Raw genomic sequence first — 23,985 nt, 5'->3', positions numbered from 1 at the left:
GAATCAGATTCTGGCCTTCCTGTGTGAAAACACCCCACCACCAATAAAGCAATACACTTGCAGCATGACCAAGATTAGGAACTCACCACATGAGAATTCACACATGAAGATCTGTCCTTTGCCACTGCACAGTCCTGACTGTCGATGGAGGCAGGTTAGCAACTCACCAAATGCCTTAATTTCCAATATTAGTGGATGATGGTAGTGATTAGGTTTACATGAGGTTATCCCTTCCAAAGGCCAGGTCTGTATATGACTTTTCAGTCCAATCGCTGACTTTTTTCCTATTTTTGCAAAGAGATTATTTTTACATCTGTAGCAATGTGTGAGCCGAGTGTGTAATATATGAATGTTCCAGTATGTTATAGGTGTGTTATATAAATGCAAGTTATTTTCATGAAAGAATATCCTACGGGACATGATTCATTCATTCCCTTTATCTCTCATTTCAGTTTGACACAGGTGATTCGCAAATTTGCTAAACAGCTGGATGAGTGGCTAAAAGTTGCGCTTCACGAACTTCCTGAAAATTTAAGAAATATCAAATTTGAATGTAAGTTGTAGATCAGTGTAAATATTGCCTGGGACATGCACGCACAACACAGGTGTGAAATAAACACCCGGATGTCTTACCTGTGTAACATTTTGTTACTGTGCGATTTGACTAAAGTAAACCCAAACACCCTGTGAGCTCATATATTGAATCATAAGAGGTGAATAATACATACACATTCAGACATTTATACGCAATCTTGCACTTTGACCTACCCATCTCATTTCCTGAGAACAGACCACAAATCTTTAACCTAAAGATTATCAAAAGAAATCCCCCCCCCCCCCCCCCCCCCCCCCGCCCCGATCCCCACCAGAAAAATCATCAATTCCCTTTTATTGTTCAGTCTCTGATACATGTACAATTGGTGGACTTGAGTTATACTGCTGGTTATATGTTGTCCTTTGATTATTGTTAGCTGTGGTTCAGTGAGTGGCATCCTTGCCTCTGTCTCAGCAGGTTCTAGGTTCAAGTCCCACTCCATGACTTGAGCATTATAGTCAACGGTGAAATTACAGTGTTGAGGGAGAGATCCTGTTATACCAGGACCCCATCTGCCCTAACAGGTGGTAGTAAAAGATCCCAGACCGCTATTTGAAGATGTGCCGGGCTGTTATCCCTGGTGTTCTGTTCAATGTTTATCCCTCAATCATCATCACAAAAACAGGTCATCTGGTCATGAACACATTGCTGTTTGAGGGATCTTGCTGTGCGCACATTAGCTGCTGTGTTTCTTACATCAGAAGGAATTCATTGGTTGAGAAGCATTTGAGCTGCCTGGTGATTATGAAAGATGCTGTATTAATGCCCATTTCTCTGTGTAAGGACCATGGACAGCCGCTTTCACCAGCTGTGTGAATGTGTGCGGCTGCAGCTATTAAATAAATTACCAATTGCCTTCCCATTTTCCAGCTGAGTGGACTGCCCTTGTCACTCTTACCTATCCAGTCATCACCACTGGCAAGGTGGTGTTGCCTGCAGCAGAGGTTCCTTGGGGTTCTGCAGTCGTCCAGAGAGGCCAGGCAGCAGAAACACTGTTTCAGCACACCGCTGCTGTGATCTATCACATTTCACATGACAGCATAGCTTTCATTGTATCAATACTACATGTATGTATGTGTGTGTAGTGTATATCTGTGTGTGTATGTTTGCATGTGTCTGTGTGAGCCTGTGTGTGTTTCTTGTGTCTGTGTGTGTATGTCTGTGTGGGTATGTGTCTGTATGTATGCCTCTGTGTATATGTGTGTATGTGTATGTGTCTGTGTGTATGTATGTCTGTGTGTGTGCCTGTGTGTGTGTTTTTGTGTGTGTTTGTGTGTATGTTTGAATCCCCCACTGTGTATGTATCTCTGTGTATGTGTCTCTGTGTGTGTCTGGGTGTGTATCTGACTGTGTTTATGTATGTGTGTGTATGTCTTTGTGTGTGTCTCTGTGTCAGTGTGTCTGTATCTGTGTGTGTGTCTGGGTGTGTATGTGTCTGTGTTTATGTATGCCTGTGTATGTCTTTGTGTGTGTCTGTGTGTCAGTGTGTATGTGTCTGTGTGTTGTATACAGGCACCATCAGCCATGTGCCAATGATGACTAATTGCCAAGGCTCCAAGTCCCCTTGTTCTGCCAGATGGTGCAGTCAATGTGGTTACATCACTTGATTTAATCAATGTGCAAACATCAAGTGACTCCAGAGGTGAGATGAGAGTGGTTGCCTTTGACATCAAGGCAGAATTTGACCGAGAATGACATCGGAGCCCTAGCAAAACTGGGATCAATGGAACCCAGGGGGAAACTCTCCACTTGGAGTCATACCTAGCACAAAGAATGATGGTTGTGGTGGATTGCAATGACCACGTCCAATAAAAGCTGGAAAATGAAAGCAACTCTGCTCTGTGATTTGGCACCAAAAGTACACACATGGAGAGCGCTTGTCGTCATGTGTGCGAGTAGGGCTCGTGACCTGCTCTCTGAACAAAGAACAGTACAGCACAGGAACAGGCCCTTCAGCCTACCAAGCCTCCGCCAATCCAGATTCCTTATTTGGACCTATTACTTATTGCCCAAACAATCACGTAATGATCAGCCACGATCTTTTTGAATGGTGGAGCATGCTTGAGGGCCAGATGGCCTACTCCTGCTCCTAGTTCTTATGTTCTTCTATCATTAGACTTTTAATTACAGATACTTTATTGAGTTTTAAATTCCACAACCTGGCCTGGTTGGATTCGAACCTGGGTCCACCCAGATCATTACCCTAGGTCTCTGGATTACTAGTACTGCGACAATACTGCTATGCCACTGCCTCCTTAACTCTGCTGCCGCTTCTGGCCAGAACACTCCAAACAGCCTCATTTATTTTCATTTAAAAGGCGGCAGCGGTTGCCATTCTCAATGTATTAGCTTAGTGGGCTAGACAGCTGGTTTGTAATGCAGAACAAGGCCAGCAACGCGGGTTCAATTCTAGAGGCTTTTCATAGTAACTTCATTGCAGTGTTAATGTAAGCCTACTTGTGACAATAAAATATTATTATTATTAAAAGCCGGTAGCGTCCATTGGGCGCTTCTCACGTGATCGGGACCACCGCAGATATGGCGCGACCGATCACTCCTCGACACTCCCAAAACCCGCCGGCAACCCACCCATGGGTCGTGATCCACACTTTGAAAAACCCTGCCTTAACCAACTGCTGAGGCACTGTGAGAATGGCCTGAAGGCAACCAATCTGTTTTGTCACAACAATCATGTTCTACAGGCTTCTGCTAGCACCGTAATGGAATGATCAGAATGATATTTATTTAGAGGCATGGAAAACTGTCTCAGTATCCTGTCAGGAAGTGAGAGAAACAATGATAGACCTGAAGGAGCCTTGCTCAGCAAGTGCACTTTCACTTTAATCCCTATCTCAATCCAGGCTCTGATACCACAGTGCGGTACTCAGATAGCAACATTGTCAGACGTGCAGACATTCTGTACGTTATGTTGTTGCTCTCGCTCTGGTGAGGCACTGCTGCAGTAACAAGCTGTTTCCGTAGGCAATCTGGAACAAGGCAGAAATGAACTGGTTACTTATTAATTTTCTGATTTTGTGAAGTCATCACATGGAAAGTGAATGGCATGTTTATCCATATAACTGCACACTGTAAAGCTCTCCATGTTTTGGGCTATTTCTGAACGATATTGATTGGGTCTATATAAACTTCTCTGTCATTGAGGTAATGCCTAAATATTACAGTAAAGTTGCAGCTCAACTTTACATGCATACACACTCTGATATATCACTTGTAAAAGGCATATAAAACAAGAACCATACTGGCAGGCAAGGAGGCATAACATGATTATCGGAGAGAGAATGTACTGGAGGAAGCCAACAACATTATCCAATTCACCCTGCCTCAATCTCCACTGCTCTTATGTTTAAAGGCAAAACAAGCGCACACAACGGAACAAAGCAAAGTTCTGTTTAGGCGGGATCATTAAACCTTTTGGAAAAAAAGTTGGAAGACATTGGAGGACAGGGAAGAATGAGTGGTATGTACCATATTGATCAAACATTCTATAATTGGACAGACATATCTACCCATAGTGATTGAGCACAATAATGTTATAATGTCCACAAGTACACAATTAACCCACAATATCCTCTCTTCACAGGAGGAGAGAGGATTTCACAAGAAATTGATGAGGAAAGTCCTTTGGAGTGCCCAGCGCCACCATCACATCGTCACTTCCAGGAGAGATAGTGGCAAAGTGATCATGTCAATGGACTATAAAGCAGAGTCCCAGGCTAATGTGTGAGGAGCAAGGGTTCAAATCCCAGAACAGCAACTGGCGAAATTTAAATTCAATTCTGTAATTGAAAATTAGTCTCAGTCATGATGAAACTATCATCCATTGTTGCTCAAAAGAAAAAAACATCTGGTTCACTAATATCCCTTCAGGGAATATGCCTGGGGCAGCAGGGTAGCATGGTGGTTAGCATACATGCTTCACAGCTCCAGGGTCCCAGGTTCGATTCCCGGCTGGGTCACTGTCTGTGTGGAGTCTGCACGTCCTCCCCCTGTGTGCGTGGGTTTCCTCCGGGTGCTCCGGTTTCCTCCCACAGTCCAAAGATGTGCGGGTTAGGTGGATTGGCCATGCTAAATTGCCCGTAGTGTCCTAAAAAAAGTAAGGTTAAGGGGGGGTTGTTGGGTGACGGGTATAGGGTGGATGCGTGGGTTTGAGTAGGGTGATCATGGCTCGGCACAACATTGAGGGCCGAAGGGCCTGTTCTGTGCTGTATGGTTCTATGGTTCTATGGAAGGAAATCTGCTGTTTGGCCTATGTGTGGTTCCCGACCCACAACAATGTGGTTGATTCTTAACTTCCCTTCTAAGTTGCCGAGCGAGCCACTCAGTTGTACCAAACTGCTGCAGCCTCACCCACCAATCTCACCCCTTACCCACCCACACAACCATCTGCCACCCTAACTCTGATACAGGAAAGGTCCTAACACTGAGAGAGTACCTGCCCAAAATGGACTATGGCGGTTCAAGAAGGCAGCTTGCCACCACCTTCCCAAGGGCAAATAAGGATGGGCAATAAATGCTGGCCTAGCCAGTGATGCTCACACCCCATGAAAGATTAAATAAAATGTAGCAGCATAGAGACAGGAGTTTGTGAAGGTGATGACTCACTTGCCCCTTCACATGGAGGGCAGTTTGTCTGCAATGGAACACCTGGCAGCACCAATAATCACTGTTACACAATTGGAGCATCTCTCATGAATGTTCCTGTCACATCTATGGGAGCTTTGCAGTCAGCCCTGAAGAAGCATTTGGAGATTGTGACCTACAATCTTCCTTTCCTTTATTGCTCTGTCCGAAGACATGCCCAACCCACAGATGGCTCAACCGCCACCAAAGGTAGACAAGCCCCTAATCCATCCCAGCTGGAACAGGGAATCAAACTCCCTGCTCTTGGTACTATTTTGATCCGCAGCAGCCAATTGAGGCTCAAGAGTCCGAGTTGCTGTGGCAACATACACTTTTACGTGCATGTTGTAGTGTGGAGCTATGGATAGTAATGGCAGAAGCTCCAAAACTCTTTCCATCACATGGCTGACTGCCATTGGCATGAGGTGGAAGAATCAACCTGTTTGGCACTGCTATGAACACACCTTCATCAAGCCCTGGAGTGGAACAAGAACCCAGACTACCCACTGTACACAAGCCCTCCGCAAGGCAACGTCAAGATGAAATCTATTCAATTAATTGCACCCAGTAGGAGATGCTTTCAGCAGTATTATCAGTGGAGCCAGTCAACCACAGAGGGCAAAACTCATGGAAGAGGCAGGCCTCGTGATCCAATAAGAACGTAGACTTTGCACTGAAAAGCGATGATCCCACAGCCAAGAAAGTTCTCAGTGACTCAGGAACAGGCCTGATTGAACTAAGTGGGATAATACAAAGGGATTGTGGGGGGATTGCCCAACTCTTAGAGACTTGTCTGTTTCTCGACCCACTGAAATCAATAGAATAAATAGTGGGCAGTTTCTTTAATGGGAGGCTGATCAATTGGCCACATAATTTGCCAGCAGCAGAAATTGAAAATGACCAACACGATTCCAGTCATAACCTTTGCTCTGTATTTTCACATGCAGTGGAATAAAGCAGATGAATGACTTGTAGTAAGCCAAATCGTGTTAACTCAGGCCACCTTTAACAAAATTATCTGAATGATGCGATCCTGAGACTTGTATGTTTAAACATGAACTGTTTATTGCTAATCTTTAAAGATTTAAATATCCCAGATATTGTCAGAAATGTCTTCAAGCAGGTTTCTTTCAGAGCGCACTATGAGTCCATTACTATGTTACTCTATACATCATATCGTGGTCAGTGTTATTCTCCAGCTGAATGTTAACCCTTGCTCTGCTGAACACCGTTACATTACAATAGCATGCAGGCACATTCAATGTAATACAGCTTTCGCCTTCTTTTTTAAAATAAATTTAGAGTACCCAATTATCTTTTTCCAGTTAAGGGGCAATTTAGTGTGGCCAATCCACCTACCCTGCACATCATTGGGTTGTGGGGGTGAAACCCACGCAGACACAGGGAGAATGTGCAAACTGTACACAGTCAGTGACCTGGAGCCAGGAAGGAACCTGGGTCCTCAGAGCCGTAGACAGTAGTGCTAGCCACTGTGCCATTGTGCCGCTCCAGCTTCCGCCTTTTTTTTCAAAATAAAATGTTCCTCCCCTCTAACAGAGTATTACAATACAATCTTTGCTTGCTGTCCCTCCTGCCCCACCTCAAGTTTCTGACTTTATAAATGTCGACAGACTTGAAGCTTGAATGTTCTTCCACGCCTCTGTCTGCCATAGTTGGAAGAATGATAGTACTCTGTGTTTGGTTACCTCCATTTGATTCACTTTATGAGCTACTACTAAAGTCATTATCTCCTCCCAGTATCTTGGTGTTGTCTCCGACATTTGTTTATTCAGATCTCAAACAGTGCGGTTCATTGAAGACTTCAGTTTATCGTGTGTTTTCAGAGGTATATTCTAAGCTTCAAATTTCCCAGTTCAGCACTGCCATGAACATTGTCTTGTAGAACAGCTTCATTTACTTTTTACAAGCTTTGCTTCTTTTGAGTTACCTCAGATAGCTTTCCTTCATTCACAGCCATCTGTTCATTCCACATTCTGTCTGCCTTTGACTTTGGGGTATTGTGTCAAAGTTTTCATTAAAACTTTGCCTTTCTGCAGCATCCTAGCCATTTCGTTCTTGAAATGAAATGAAATGAAAATCGCTTATTGTCACAAGTAGGCTTCAAATGAAGTTACTGTGAAAAGCCCCTAGTCGCCACATTCCGGCGCCTGTTCGGGGAGGCTGGTACGGGAATTGAACCGTGCTGCTGGCCTGCCTTGGTCTGCTTTAAAAGCCAGCTCTTTAGCCCTGCTCTTTCTTCTGCACTAAACTCTTAAGTCATGCATTTCAATGCACTGACATGGTCTGCAACCATTGTGTGGGTTACTTGAATGTTGTCTCTCTTGTTCTGGAAGCTCCTGACACCTTCACATTGAGGTCATTTGTTGCCCTTTGGACTCTTTAGAAACTTGGTACTTTATTGGGATGTGCCCTCTTTCTGGAGCGTCTTACTGCCCTCAGTGCTTTCTCCCTGGGGTCACATTTCTGTCCATAGCCATTTTATCTTATAGTTACAGCTTTGAATGGTGTTGCCCATTTAAGGTTATCAGCACAGTCACCATTTATTTCCACTCAGGCTACCTGTAACCTGTTAGTTTGATTTTCTGTGATTTCCCTGCACTTTCAGGATCTCCATGATCATGGGTCTTTTTAAAAAACTTTCAAAGAAAATTACTGGAGCAATTTTTTCTGCTGTACCCCAGGGGTTTTCTACTTTTCTTGGATGTCCCACACTCTGGGAGACTTGGCAGGTACGCATCCAATCATGGCTTCTCTTCAAAACTGCAGCAGCTCACACTTCCAAGCTTCAAAACCAATTTCAGCATTATGTTTTCTCTTAAACGCCGCAGGTCTCTTTTTATTTACATCTCACACTTTGGGAGTTTCGGCAGGCGTCTTTTTGTTTTAAGTTGCAAGCTGTCAACTCTGCACAGCGTTTCTCCTCTGTACAAGAAGCCAGGGACACATATGAAAAGGTTTCCCTTTCTCCGAAACTCTGCGGACTTTTTTTTTACTGTGCTCTTCAGGTTTCTCACTTTACTCTGCCAATTGATTTTTTTAAATTCAACTTGTTTTCATAGAATCATACAATCCCTACAGTGCAGAATAAGGCCATTTGGCCCATCAAGTCTACACTGACACACTGAAAGAGCACCCTACCTAGACCCACTCCTCCACCCCATCTCTGTAACCCCATAAACCCCACCTAACCCCACCGACCCTTTGGACGCTCAGGGGCAATTTAGCATGGCCAATCCACCTCAACTGCAAATCTTTGGGCTGTGGGAGGAAACCGGAGCACCCGGAGGAAACCCATGCAGACACCAGGATGTCATGCAAACTCCACGCAGTCACACAATGTCAGAATTGAACCCAGGGCCCTGGCGCTGTGAGGGAGCAGTGTTAACCACTGTGCACCCCTTTTTTTATTTCAGTGCAGCATGGCTGCAATCTGCTGAGCCACTGGGGCCCCCACCTAGTCTATAATGCAAGTAGTTTCCTTTTTGTAATTTTGTTCATTGTCTTGTGGACTGACAGGTTCTTTGACTCTGCATTACTCAGTGTCTTGCAATTTTTTGTATTTTTGCTCACCTGTCTTAATGATCTGACCAGGTTTTTTTTTAACTCTGTACCTCATGGGATCTTGCATTGGATTTCCAGTCACACCAGCAGATTCCCCAACTTTTAAGTCTGCAGTGAAACTCTTCACATTTTCTTTAATCTTTGTTCTTAGGTGCATGTATATCTGCTCTGGTTTCAGCTGCTTTTAGCCTTTCATACCTTGGGATTCTGTTCTGGGTTCATTGTTTAAAAGCCATCTTTCATATGACCGTCCATCACCAAATTGTGTTATAGTGCCTCCACTGATTTTTTAAAATTCATTTTTACGGGATACCAGGCCAGCATTTACTACCCATCCCTGATTACCCTTGGGAAAGTGGTGGTGAGCTGCCTTCTTCATCTGCTGCAGTCCATGTGGTGTAGGTACGCCCACAGTGCTGTTGGGGAGGGAGTTCCAGGATTTTGACCCAGCGACAGTGACGGAACGGTAATATATTTCCGATCCAGGCTGGTAACTGTCTTGGAGGGGAATTTCCAGGTGGCGCCGTTCCCATGTTTCTGCTGCATTTGTCCTTCTAGATGGTAATGGTCGTGGGTTTGGAAGTTGCTGCCTAAGGAGCCTTGGTCAGTTCCTGAAGTGCATCTTGTAGATGATGTGCACTGTGTCAGTGATGGAGGTATTGAATGTTTATGGAAGGGGTGCCAATCAAGCAAGCTTCTTGAGTGTTGTTGGAGCAGCACTCACCCAGGCAAATGGGAAGAATCCATAGAATCCCTACAAGCTGGCAATTCACTGCACCGACCCTCTGAAAGAAACCCTACCTAGGCCCACTTCCCTGCCTTATCCCCATAATCCTACCAAACCTGCACATCTTTGGACACTAAGGGACAATTTTAGCATGGTCAATCCACCTAATCTGCATATCTTTGGGGCAGCGCGGTAGCATGGTGGTTAGCATAAATGCTTCACAGCTCCAGGGTCCCAGGTTCGATTCCCGGCTGGGTCACTGTCTGTGCGGAGTCTGCACGTCCTCCCCGTGTGTGCGTGGGTTTCCTCCGGGTGCTCCGGTTTCCTCCCACAGTCCAAAGATGTGCGGGTTAAGTGGATTGGCTAAATGCTAAATTGCCCGTAGTGTCCTAAAAAAAAAAGTAAGGTTATGGGGGGGTTGTTGGGTTACGGGTATAGCGTGGGTTTGAGTAGGGTGATCATGGCTCGGCATAACATCGAGGGCCGAAGGGCCTGTTCTGTGCTGTACTGTTCTATGTTCTATGTTTGCACTGTGGGAGGAAATTGGAGCACCCGGAGGAAGGAGTTCTGAAGGAGTATTCCATCACACTCCTGACTTGACCCTTGTAGTTGGAGGACATGCTTTGGGGGGGCCAAGAGGTGACTTACTTGCCACAGGCCACCTAGCCTCTGACCTGCTCTTGTAGCCACAGTATTTATATGGCTGGTTCAGTTCAGTTTCTGGTCAATGGCAACCCCACGATGTTGATATTGGGGGATTCAGCGATGGTAATGCCTTTGAATGTCAAGGGCAATGGTTTGATTTTCTCTTATGGGAGATGTTCATTGCTTGACACTTGTGTGGTGCGAATGTTACTTGCCAATTTTCAGCCCAAGCCTTGGATATTGCCCAGGTCTTGCTGTATTTGCACATGGACTTCTTCAGTGTTGAGGAATGGTGCTGAACATTGTGCAATCATCAGTGAACAGCCCCACATCTGACCTTATGTTGGAGGAAAGGTCATTGATAAAGCAGCTGAAGAAAGTTCGGTCTACAACACCCTGGGGAACTCCTGCAATGGTCCCGGGTCAGAGATGTCTGACCTCCAAAATCTTGTGCTAGATATGATTCTAACCAGAGGAGATTTGCCCCCCTGATTTCCATTCAGTTTTTCTAGGGATCCTTAACGCCATAATCGGTCAAATGCTGCCTTGATGTCAAAGGCAGTCACTCTCACCTCACTTCTGGAGTTCAATTCTTTTGTCCATGTTTAAACCAAGGCTATAATGAGGTCAGGAGCTGAGTGATCCTGGTAGAACCTAAACTGAGCGTCAGTGAGCAGGTTATTACAAAGGAAGTGCTGCTTGATGGCACTGTTTGATGACCCTTCCATCGCTTTACTGATGATTGAGAGTAGACTGATAGGGCGGTAATTGGCTGGGCTGGATTTGTCCTGGTTTTTGTGTACAGGACACACCTGGGCAATTTCCCACATTGCTGGGAGTTGTAGCTGTACTGGAACAGCTTGGCTAGGAGCATGGCAAGTTCTGGAACACAAGTCTTCAGTACTATTGCCAGAATACTGTCAGGGTCCATAGCCTTTGCACTATCCAGTGCCATCAGCCATTTCTTGAAATCAAATGTGGTGAATTGAATTGGCTGAAGACTGACATCTGTGATGCTGGCGACTCCTGGAGGAGACCGAGTTGGATCATCCATTCAGTACCTCTGACTGAAGATTAGTGCGAATACGACAGACTTGTCTTTTGCACTGATGTGCTGACCTCCTCCATAATTGAGGATGGGGATATTTGTGGAGCCTCCTCCTCCAGTGAGTTGTTTAATTGTCCACCACCACTTATGACTGGATGTGGCAAGACTGCAGAGGTTAGATCTGATTGGAGTGGGAATATGCTGCGCCATGAGGTTACATATTTTGGCAGGGTACAATTCTGCTGCTGCCGATGGCCCACAGTGCCCTAGTCTTGAGTTGGTAGATCTGTTCTGAATCTATCCCATTTAGCATGGTGGTAGTACCACACAACACGATGGAGGGTATCCTCAATGTGAAGATGGGATTTTGTCTCCACAAGGACTGTGCAGTGGGCACTCCTACCGATACTGTCATGGGTGGATGCATCTGTGGCAGGCAAGTTGGTGAGGATGAGCTTAAGTATGTTTTTCCATCTTGTTGGTTCCCTCACCACCTGTAGCAGACCCAGTCTAACCCTTTAGGGGTTGGCCAGCTCAGTCTGTGGTGGTACTACCGACCCACTGTTGCTGATGGACATTGAAGTCCCCCACCCAGAGCATATTCTGCGGCCTTACCACCCTCAGTGCTTCCTCCGAGTAGTGTTCAACATGGAGGAGTACAGATTCATCATCTGACGGTGGATGGTACGTGGTAATCAGCAAGAGGTTTCCTTACCCATGTTTGACCTGAAGCCATGAGACCTCATGTGGTCTGGAGTTGGTGTTAAGCACTCCCAGGGCAATTATCTCCTGAATGTATATACCATGCCACCACCTCTGCTGGGTCTGTCCTGCCGGTGAGACAGGACATTTGGATGGTGAATGTGGTGCCTGGGACATTATCTGTAAGGTACGATTCCTTGAGTATGACTATGTCGGGCTGTTGCGTGACTAGTCTGTGAGACAGCTCCTCTAGTTTTGGCACAAGCCCCCAGATGTTAGTAAGGAGGACATTGCAGGGTCGATAGGGCCGGGTTGCCGATGTCGTTTCCAGTACCTAGGTTGATGCCGGGTGGCCTGTCCGGTTTGTTTTCTTTTTATTGACTTTCTAGCGGTTTGATACAACTCTTTCTAGGCCATTTCAGAGGGAATTTAAGAGTCAATCACATTGTTGTGGATCTGGAGTCACTTGTAGGCCAGTAACTGGGATCTGTAAATAGTTAAAGGTTGAAGGACATTAGTGATCCAGCTGGGTCTTTTACAACAATCGACAATAGTTTCATGGTCATCAGACTTTTGATCCCAGATATTTATCGGATTCAAATCAAGGTCCCCAGAATATTACCCTGGGTCTCTGGATCGCCACTCTGCCACTGCCTTTCCTGATGTGATGAGCGAGATTCTCCGCAAATGCGGAGAATCGTAAAGGCTGCCATGGGACAGGACGTGACCCACGGCAGCCTTCACGCCCACTTCCGGGGCCGATTCTCCCCCCCGGGCGGGGCTAGGAGCGCGGCCCCATATGTCATGGGGGCACGGCCTTGATGACCGTCGTCAAGGCCGCACGTCAAGCGTCACGCCGACTGTCGCGGCCGATGACGTCAGCCGCGCATGCGCAAGTTGGACAACGCCAACCCGTGCATGGGCAGTTGGCGTCTTTTCCCTCAGCCGCCCCGCAAGACGTGGCGGCTTGATCTTGCGGGGCGGTGGAGGGAAATGAGTGCGTCCGTTACGGATGCATGGCCCCCTTGGCACGGCCGTGGTACGGCCATGCCAATTGGGCCCCCAGATGCCCCAAACGGGCATCTGGCGCCCGTTTCACGACGGCAGCGAGCAGGTGTGTTTGCTGCCGTGTTGAAACGGCGATTCGTGGCGTGGGTCGGGCGTGGGGGGGGGGGGGGGGGGGGGGGGAGAATAGCAGGAGGGCGTGAAAAATGTCGGGAGGCCCTCCCGCTATTCTCCCACCCGGCGTGGGGGGTGGAGAATCGCGCCCGATATCTTTTAAAAGCGACCATCATTGCCAGCCATGCTGTATTATGGTGCCACCGCTGAGCACAATATTGTGCTATGGTGTCTCAATGATGAGATCTTGAGACTTGTATGTTTCAACATTAATGGTTTATTGCTGACCTTTAAGTATTTACAGATCCCAGTTATTGACATGAATGATGTTGCTTCTCCATGCAAGATGCTTCTAGAGCATTCTACGAGTCTGTTACCACATGCCGTTATACATCATATCATGGGCGGTGCTATTCTTCTGTCACACATTAACCTTTGCTCTGCCCAGCACCTTTATGTTACAACATAATACAACAGTGACAGTCTGGAAGGAGTCACAAAGAGCTCATCCTTACTCCACCCATTTCGGGGTTTGTTGCAGTGCTGTTATCTCTGGGTGACAACCAAAGGTTGATTGGTCACTTTAATGTGCTGAGCATTAAGAAAATGATAATTAAGGATGATAATTAATAATAATTTCTGATGCCCGGGAAGTTCTAAGATTGCTGAAGAATGGATATACTTGCATTGGAAGTGATCTATAGGAACATAGGAATTAGGAGCAGAAATAGGCAATTCAGCCCTTCGGATCTGCTCCGCCATTCAATCAAATCATGGCCAATCTCTTCCTGGTCTCAAACCACCTCCCTTTCACCCATTTTTTAAAATCAGAAATATATCTATCTTCCTCTTGAAACCATTCGGACACCATCGCACTATGGAGCAGTGAGTTCCACAAATTCACCACCATCTGGAAGAAGTAGTTCCTCCTTATCACAGTTTTAAATCTACCACTTTTCAACCTATATCTATTCTTGATTGCCCCACAAGGGGGAACATTTGGTATACATTTACTTTCTCAATCCCTTTTAGTGTTTTATATACCTCGAGCAGACCCTCTCTCATCCTTCTAAACTCCAGCGATTATAAACCCAAACTATTTAATCTCTCCTCATACGTTAACCCCTTCATCCCCGGAATCAATCTGGTGAAACTCCTCTGAGCAGCTTCCAATGACACCACATCCTTCCTCAAATAAGGAGACCAAAACTGGATACAATACTTCAGATTTGGTATCACTAACACCACATACAATTGCAACAACACTTCTCTACTTTTATACTCCAGTCCTTTTGCAATAAATGCGAACATTCCATTTGCTTCTCTTATTACATTCTATACCTGCATACCATCTTTTTGCGATTCATGAGCAAAGAGATCCAAATCCCACTGCCCAAATGTATTTTGAATCTGCTTTCCATTTAGATAATAATTTGCCTGACTAATTTTTCAGCCAGTGAATAACCTCATAATTATCTACATTCAACTCCATCTGCCAAATTTGGGCCCAATCTCCTAGCCAATCTATATCTGTCTGTAAAATCTGTATGTCCTCTTCACTGCCTGCTTTCCCACGTATTTTAGCATCATCCGTAAATTTAGCTTTGTTACACTCTCTCCCTGCTTGCAGATCGTTTATATAGATTGTAAACAGTCGAGGTCCGAGGACTGAACCCCGCGGCACCCCGCTAGTTACAGTTCACCAGCCAGCGAAGGACCCATTTATCCCAACCCTCTGCTTTCTGTCAGTCAACCAATCCTCAATCCAATCTAGTACTTTACCCCCCAATCCACTGTGATCTCACCTTCTGGATCAATCTTTTATGCGGCACCTTGTCAAACCCCTTCGGAAGTCTAGATATACCACATCCATAGGTTCCCCATTATCCACCTTACTGGTTACATCCTCAAAGAACTCAAGCAAGTTTCTCAAGAATGCCTTGCCCCTCATAAAACCGTGTTGACAATGGTGGATTGAGCTTTGTCTTTCCAAATGTTCAGTCATCTCCTCCATATTGATTGATTCCAGCAACTTGCCCACAGAGGTCAAGCTAACTGGTCTATAGTTTCCTACATTTTGCCTCTCTCCCTTTTTGAATAGGGGAGTTACATTAGCGTGTTTCCATGGAGCTTGCGAGTGCGGTCCTGACGAATCGGCTGGTGAGCCTTCATTTGCAGCGAGAAGCCCATGGGGCCTCATTAAGTGGACCACTCAATGTTGTATTGCATTGCCGGCCTCGCCAGGCCGAGTGCTGGAAAGCGCTCGCTCGCTATCACACTTCAAAATCTTTCCTGAGAATCGCGCCCACAGTCTCAGTCTCACATTTAGGTCTGAGATGAGGAAAATTGCTTAATTCAAAAGGTTATGAATCTCTGACATTCCCTTCCCCAGAGGGATTTGGAGCAATGCATTTGTTCAATATATTTAAGGCTGAGATAGGCTGATTTTTGATCTTTCAGGGGATCAAGGAATATGTGGAATGGATGGGAAAGTGAAGTTGGAGCTTGAGATTGACCATGATCTTACTAATGATCATCTGATCTATTCGTGCACTGATTTATTGTGATCTCGACTGGAGAGAATGATAAGTGGTTTGATCTATTGGAATTTTACACATGTAGCAGTTATGTATTTATCTGAAGTCTCTTTTCGTTTCCCTTTCAGTGGCAAGAAGATTTTCACAGGTTCTCAGACGCCAGACCTCATTAAATCACCTCTGTCAGGTAAAGCATTCAGTTGAAACATGAACCTGCATTTACCCTTCACCGTGGCTGGCTGACCTGCTGTTTATTTCCAGTGTTTCCTGTTTTTAACTTCAGGTTTCTTATAAAATATGTAATTGAGATGTTTTCAAATGAACCATTTTGTCACTGTATGTGTGGGCATTTAGCCTAAGTGAAATGTAACTCATCCACTAACTCATCCACACCCCTACATCCCACATCGTCACCCAGCCTTTACTACAACCACCACCTCAAAAGCATCAGATTATGAATCTTAATTCTCAGCTACAAGTTATTTGATATGTGGCTGTTGGGTGTGAGTGTTGCTGGCAAGGTCGGGATTATTGCTCATGCTTAGTTGCCCTTGATAGCTTTAAAACACCGCTTCAGACGACAATCCAGGTTCTACCATGTTGGTATGGATTTGGAGTCAAATATAGGACCCAGATTGCCATATTTATTTCCCGAAAGGATGTGGGCAAACCAGTTGGGTTTTTATGATAATCTAACAATTTCATGGTCACTCTAACTGACAACAGCTTTCTGCTTCCAGATTTGTTAAAATCAATTCAAATTCATGATGAGACTTGAACCCACTTCTCTGGATTAATGGTCTAGGCCTCTACATTACTATTCCAGTAACACAACCACTATGTTACCCTCCATTGCCCTGCCCCACCCTACCTCTGCAACATGCTCCATATGTAAGAACCATTGCACACCCTCCATTTTTCTCACTCTGGCCCCCTTTGCATCCATCCATCCCTTGGCTCCGTGTTTAGTTGCACAGTTTTTAGCCATTTTAACTCCAGACTTTACAATGTCTTCCCTGAACCTCTCCCCCTTTACAAACCTCCTCGCCTCCTGCCAACCTTCTGATTTGGTCACATAATCGTTTTACACAGGGTTACATAGAATGTACAGCATAGAAACAAACCATTCAACCATGCTGCCCTCGATGTTCCTCCCACCTTGCTTCATCTCACTCCATCAAAATATCACTCCATTCTTTAGTCCTTCGTGTGTTTATTCAACTGTCCCTGAAATACATCTCTGCTATTCACCTCAACAATTCCATGTGGTAGCAAATCCCGCAATCTCACCACTCTCTGGGTAAAGAAACTCCTCCGGAATTCCTTGACGAATTGATTAGTGACCCTCTTATATTTATGACCTCCAAATTTGGACTACCCCAACAGGTGGAAAGATCTTCCTTACATTTACCCTGCAAAACAATTTCAGAATTTTTAACAAACTTTATTTTCCACTTGTGAACCTTTTTTGAGAGGAAAGAGTGTCCGTCCGTTTAATCAGTTCTCCCACCAATGTTCATTGTCTGTTTTTGGCACTGCGAATTACTTTATTCTCCTTAATGATAAAATAAAACTGAAAAGAAGCAGTTTGAATATTAAGGATTATGATGCCCCACCTTGAGGCTTGTACCAGTTCTGAAAATCGCAAAAATGTGAGATATCCTCAAGGATTTAAGAAGGTCACGTGATCAAAACAGGAAAATGAATGCATTGGAAAAAATGAAGTCACAAAAGATTATTCTGGCAATTAAGGGGGCAAATAGAGTTATAGAATGAGCATCTAAAATTATGGTAAAGCATAATGTGACAGGGAAATTCACCAATCACTTTAAGTTGTGCTATAGGTTAGCAAAGTTGTAAACAAAAATAGGCACGAGGGTATATTTCTAGAACAATAGAATTGAAAAATAGGGAAGTTAGGCTAAACCTGTATTGAACCTTGGTTAGATCATGCTTTCTGTACAGTGCTTCTCAAACTATCTGATGTGGCGGACCGGCAGTTTTTTTTTCAATGTGCCAGGGACTGGTGAGCGAAACAAGCCAATCCAGGATTACTGTCTCTTTCTTTTCTGGAAACACTCCACGTACCGGCAGACGATGGCTCGCGTACCGGTGCCGGTACGCGTACCACACTTTGAGAAGTTTAGAGTACAGCGTGCAATTCTGGTCTCCGTATTATAAAAAGGATATGAAGGCACTGGAGAAGATGCAGGTCCTTTATAAGGATGACACCAGGGGCGGGATTCTCCCCTACCCGGCGTGACGGGGGGTCCCGGCGTAGGGGAGTGGTGCCAACCACACCGGGGTCGGGCTTCCCCAAAGGTGGGGAATTCTCCGCACCTTTGGGGGCTAGCCCCGCGCCGGAGCGGTTGGCACCAGAAGACTGGCGCAAATAACCGGCGGCCCCGGCTGGCCGCTGACGTCACTGCCGGCGCATGCGCGATGTGGGGTTCTCTTCCGCTTCCACCATGGCGGAGGCCGTGGCGGCACGGAAGGAGAAAGAGTGCACCCAGGGCACTGGCCCGGAGTCTGAGCGGGGGGCCCCGATCGCGGGCCTGGCCACCGTGGGGGCACCCCCCCCCCAGGATCCGATCGCCCCGCGCCCCCCCCAGGACCCTGGGGGCCCGCTCGCGCCGCCGATCCCGCCGCCACCAGAGGTGGTTCAAACTTTGGCGGCAGGAGAGGCCTCCCAGCGGCGGGACTTCGGCCCATCCGGACCGGAGAATCGCCGCAGGGGCCTCGCCGATCGGAGTGGCGTGATTCCTGCCACCGCCACTTCCCGGGTGGCGGAGAATCTCTGCCACGGCTGGGGCCGGATTTTCGGCGGCCCCAGGCGATTCTCTGACCCTGCTGGGGGTCGGAGAATTTCGCCCCAGAAATGTAAAGGTGTGTAAGGAAATGAAGAAGAGGCTGCATCTCCGTTCTCTTGAAAAAAGAAGGCTGATGGGTGACATAATAAAAATCTGAAGGGTTTTGATGGAGTGAATATTTCCTCCTGTGGGGAAGAGGAAAACAAGAACGCGTCAAATGAAATAGTCACCAAGAAATTCAACAGGGAATTCAGAAGGAACTTCTTTACCCTGAGAGTGGTGAGAATGTGGAACCTGTTCCCACAGAGAGTAGTTGAAGCAAATAATATATATGCATTTAAGCGGAGGATAGAGAAGCATGTGAAGCAGAAGGGAATAGAGGGTTACACTGATCAATTTGGATGAGGAAAGACATAAGGAGGCTTGAGTGGAACATAAATGCCGTACGATCTGGGTTGGCCAAATGGCCTATTTCTATACCACATATCCTATGTAATCCTAGTATGTCTTTCCTAAAATCAGATCTCCTTCTACGTTTGATTCTGAATTGAATATTTTTGTTTTATAACATTCAGCATTTATTTTATTCATTCTCCGGATATGACATCACTAGCATCCCGAGTCACCTTGAGAAGGTGATGATACATCTTCTTGAATTACTGTAGTCCGTGTAGCTATGATGCTTCCATGATGATGCATACAGGATTTAGCTGTGATGATTTTAGACAAATCAAAATGGTGCATGAATTGGATATGATCGGTTGTTAGTGTAGTTATTTTCACACTCAGGATTGTTCAACAATTGTTGCCCAATTGCAGAATCACAGTAGATATCTTGGTCAGCTTTACCTGTTGTTCAAACCATGTCACACTGCTACTATGCAGTGGCTACGCGAGTGGTATTTTCCGCTAACAGGATGCTGCCATTATTCCAAAGTGATACCCTTTGTTCATAACAAGCAGAGTACAGACCCTGTTCAACCCACTTGTGCTTTCAAAACCCAAAACAAAATATCTACTGTTAGGTGTGGTTATGTAATTGGGCAGCACTTTCTGAACAACTCTGAGTGTGCAAATAGCTACACTAAAATAACTAATCAAGCTTATAATGTGGCTCATTTATATTTGCTGGAAGCGACATACATTGATACACAGGGATCCATTCTCTGCAAACAAAATGAATATGTCCAAGCATTCTGCCTTTTCACATTACTCATGAGCTTGGGGAGTCTATAGTTCCTCATTATTTTCTCCATGGTAACATCTCAATCAGTCAGAGCTGACTTGCCAACTAAACATCATCCTTTTCTCCTGTCGTATAAATTGTTGTGATTGTTTGAAATTTGGCATTCTTGTGTTTTTCCTGAGCAGGGCAATATGAAATGTTTCGGCAAACTTTATAAATATATTAACATGTATATTTATCATATTTGCTTTGTACAAGTCTCCCTTTAGTATAAAAGACCAGGATATAACCATCACAGACTAAAGAAGACTCCTCTTTGACTCCTGTAGGCATCGCGGGCAGTGATCCACAGTGCGGATATAACTTTCCAAATGTTAGAAGACTGGCGGAATGTGGACCTGAACAGCATTACCAAACAGACCCTGTACACCATGGAGAATTCCCGAGAGGAGCACAGGAAACTCATCGTGAAATGTAAGAATGAAATAACCACAGGGTGGAAATTTTATCTTAAACATTCTCTATTAAATCATTGTCATAAAGACTGAGCAGCATTGATCAGCAGCTTGTGTGTGATCATTTCTCCAAAAACACAATGCAGCAAATGTCCCAAATTTCAAAGGTTTACCAAATGGTAAATGGTGCCATGGGATCTGTTGATTCCATCAGAGAAGACAGATTCTCAATTACAGGCCAGCCTGGGGCCGTATAGCTGAGTTTTGTGTTGTAATCAAGTCCAGACTTGAAGACAGGCGCATAAACATTTGCAGCAATGATGTCTGAAGTGAGACTGGATCTCCCTCTGCGGTGATACTGGATCTCCCTCTGCTAGAAGACTGGATCTCCCTCTGCTATCAGACTGTATCTACCTCTGTGGTAAGACTGGATCTCTCTCTGTGTTGAGACTGGATCTCTCTCTGCTATGAGACTTATCTGCCTCTGCAGCACGAGTGGATCGCCCCTGCAGCGAGACGGGATCTCCCTATGTATTGACTGGATCCCCCTGCAGCAAGACTGGATCTCCCTCTGCATTGGGACTAGATCTCCCCCTGTAGCAAGACTGGATCTCCCCCTGCAGCGAGACTGGAACTCCTTCTGCATTGAGACTGGATCTCCCCCTGCAGCAAGACTGGATCTCCCTCTGCATTGAGACTGGATCTCCCCCTTGCAGCGAGACTGGATCTCCCTCTGCAGCGAGACTGGATCCCCCTTTGCATTGGGACTGGATCTCCCCCTGTAGTGAGACTGGATCTTCCCCTGCAGCGAGACTGGAACTCCCTCTGCAATAAGACTGGAACTCCCTCTGCATTGAGACTGGATCTCCCCCTGCAGTGAGACTGGATATCCCTCTGCAGTGAGACTGGATATCCCTCTGCAGTGAGACTGGATATCCCTCTGCAGCGAGACTGGGTCTCCCTCTGCATTGAGACTGGATCTCCTCTTGCAGCGAGACTGGATCTCCCTCTGAATTGAGACTGGATCTCCCCCCTGCAGCGAGACAGGATCTCCCCCTGCAGTGAGACTGGAACTCCCTCTGCATTGAGACTAGATATCCCCTGCAGCTAGACTGGATCTCCCCCTGCATTGAGACTGGATCTCCCCCTGCATTGAGACTGGATCTTCCACTGCATTGAGACTAAGGCGCCCTCTGCATTGAGACTGGATCTACACTGCATTGAGACTGGATCCCCCCTGCATTGAGACTGGAGCTCCCCCTGCAGCGAGACTTGATCTCCCTCTGCAGTGAGATTGGATCTCCCCCTGCAACAAGACTGGATCTCCCTCTGCATTGAGACTAGATCTCCCCCTGCAGTGAGACTGGATCTCCCTCTGCATTGAGACTGGATCCCCCTGCAGAGAGACTGGATTTCCCTGCATTGAGACTGGATCTCCCCCCCCCCCCCCGCATTGAGACTGGATCTCCCTCTGCATTGAGACTGAATCTCCCCTTGCATTGAGACTGGATCTCCCTCTGCATTGACACTGGAGCCCCCCCCTGCATTGAGACTGGATCTTCCTCTGCATTGACACTGGATCTCCCTCTGCATTGAGACTGGATCTCCCTCTGCATTGAGACTGGATCTCCCTCTGCAGCATGAGTGGAACTCCCACACAGCGAGACTGGATCCCCCTGCAGCGAGACTGGATCTTCCTCTGCATTGACACTGGATATCCCTCTGCATTTAGACTGGATCTCCCTCTGCATTGAGACTGGATCTCCCTCTGCAGCATGAGTGGATCCCCCACACAGCAAGACTGGATCCCCCTGCAGCAAGACTGGATCTCCCTCTGCGGTGAGACTACAAATCCTCCCGAACCAAGTCCGGATCTCCTGTTGCAGTGAGTCCGGATCTCTCTCTGCAGCAAGTCTGGATGTCTCTCTGCAGCGAGTCCGGATGTCCCACTGCAGCGAATCCGGATCTCTCTCTGCAGCAAGTCTGGATCTCTCTCTGCAGCGGGTCCGGATCTCCCCCTGCAGCAAGTCCGGATGTCCCACTGCAGCGAATCCGGATCTCTCCCTGCAGCGAGTCCGGATGTCTCTCTGCAGCGAGTCCGGATCTCCACCTGCAGCCAGTCCGGATCTCTCTGCAGCGAACACAGATCTCCCCCTGCAGAGAATCCGGATCTCTCTGCAGCGAATACTGATCTCCCTCTGCAGCGAGTCTGGATCTCCCTCTGCAGCAAGTCCGGATCTCTCTCTGCAGTGAGTCTGGATCTCTCTCTGCAGTGAGTCCGGATCCCCCTCTGCAGCGATTCCGGATCTCCCCCAGCAGTGAGTCCAGATCTCCCTCTGCAGCGAGTCTGGATCCCCCTCTGCAGTGAGTCCGGATCCCCCTCTGCAGCGATTCCGGATCTCCCCCAGCAGTGAGTCCAGATCTCCCTCTGCAGCGAGTCTGGATCTCCCTCTGCAGCAAGTCCGGATCTCTCTCTGCAGTGAGTCTGGATCTCTCTCTGCAGTGAGTCCGGATCCCCCTCTGCAGCGATTCCGGATCTCCCCCAGCAGTGAGGCCGGATCTCTCTCTGCAGTGAGTCCGGATCTCTCTCTGCAGCGATTCCGGATCTCCCTCTGCAGTGATTCCAGATCTCCCCCTGCAGCGAGTCCGGCTCTTCCCCTGCAGCAAGTCCGGATCTCCCCCTGCAGTGAGTCCGGATCTTCCCCTGCAGCAAGTCCGGATCTCCCCCTGCAGTGAGTCCGGATCTCCCCCTGCAGCGAGTCCGGATCTCCCTCTGCAACGAGTCCGTATCTCTCTGCAGCGAGTTCGGATCTCCCTCTGCAGCCAGTCCGGATCTCTCTGCAGCGAACACGGATCTCCCCCTGCAGAGAATCCGGATCTCCCACTGCAGTGAATCCGGATCACCCACCGCAGCGAATCCGGATCTCCCTCTGCACTAAATCTGGATCTTCCACTGCAGCGAATCCGGATCTCTCTCGCAGCAAATACGGATCTCCCTCTGCACTGAATCCGGATCTCCCTCTGCAGCGAGTCCGGATACCCTCCTGCAGCGAGTCCGTATCTCCCCTGCAGCGAATCCGGATCTCCCTGTGCACCGAATCCAGATCTCTCTGCAGCAAATCCGGATCTCCCTCTGCAGCAAATCCGAATCTCACTGTGCAGTGAATCTGGATCTCTCTCTGTAACAAATTTGGACCTCCCTCTGCAGCGAGTCCGGATCTCCCTCTGTAGCGAATCTGGATCTCTCTCTGTAGTGAATCTGGATCTCCCTCTGCAGCGAGGCCGGATCTCCCTCTGTAGTGAATCTGGATCTCCCTCTGCAGCGAGGCCGGATCTCCCTCTGTAGCGAATCTGGATCTCTCTCTGTAACAAATCTGGATCTCCCTCTGCAGCGAGTCCGGATCTCCCTCTGTAGCGAATCTGGATCTCTCTCTGTAGCGAATCTGGATCTCCCTCTGCAGCAAGGCCGGATCTCCCTCTGCAGCGATCCGATTCTCTCTCTGCTGCGGGTCCAGATCTCTTTCTACAGCAAATCTGGATCTCTCGCTGCAGCAAATCCGGATCTCCCTCTGCAGTGAATCCGGATTATCTCTGTGCAGCAAGTCCCGATCTCCTTCTGCAGAGAATCCGGATCTCGCTCTGCACTGAGTCGGGATTTCCCTGGGCAGCGAGTTCGGATCTCCCTCTGCTTCGAGTCGGGATCTCACTTTGCAACGAGTATGGATCTCCATCTGCAGTGAATCCAGATCTTGCTCTGCAGCGAGTCTGGACCTCCCTCTGCAGAGAATCGGGATCTCCCTGTGCAGTGAATCCGGATTTGCTGCAGAGAGTCCGGATATCTGTCTGCAGTGAATCCCGATCTCCCTCTGTAGCGAGATAGGATCTCTATCTGCAGCGATTCCGGATCTCCCTCTGCAGAGAGTCTGGATCCCCCCTTG

The 23,985-nt window shown here is 47.1% G+C and overlaps 1 protein-coding gene across 3 annotated transcripts in view; it reads left to right on the top strand.

The window, feature by feature from the left end:
* Positions 1–23,985, top strand: part of rfx4 (regulatory factor X, 4) — a 146,657-nt gene that overhangs the window by 72,122 nt on the left and 50,550 nt on the right. For all 3 annotated transcript variants that reach the window (XM_038781178.1, XM_038781179.1, XM_038781177.1), the window contains 3 exons: positions 453–553; positions 15,725–15,783; positions 19,922–20,066. In XM_038781178.1, the coding sequence (XP_038637106.1) occupies positions 453–553; positions 15,725–15,783; positions 19,922–20,066 (305 nt within the window). The remainder of the gene's footprint in view (positions 1–452; positions 554–15,724; positions 15,784–19,921; positions 20,067–23,985) is intronic.

Source organism: Scyliorhinus canicula, chromosome 20, assembly GCF_902713615.1.
Source record: "Scyliorhinus canicula chromosome 20, sScyCan1.1, whole genome shotgun sequence".
Classification (NCBI taxonomy): domain Eukaryota; kingdom Metazoa; phylum Chordata; class Chondrichthyes; order Carcharhiniformes; family Scyliorhinidae; genus Scyliorhinus; species Scyliorhinus canicula.
The sequence above is the reverse complement of the archived record's forward strand: the minus strand, read 5'-3'. Positions and strand labels throughout refer to the sequence as shown.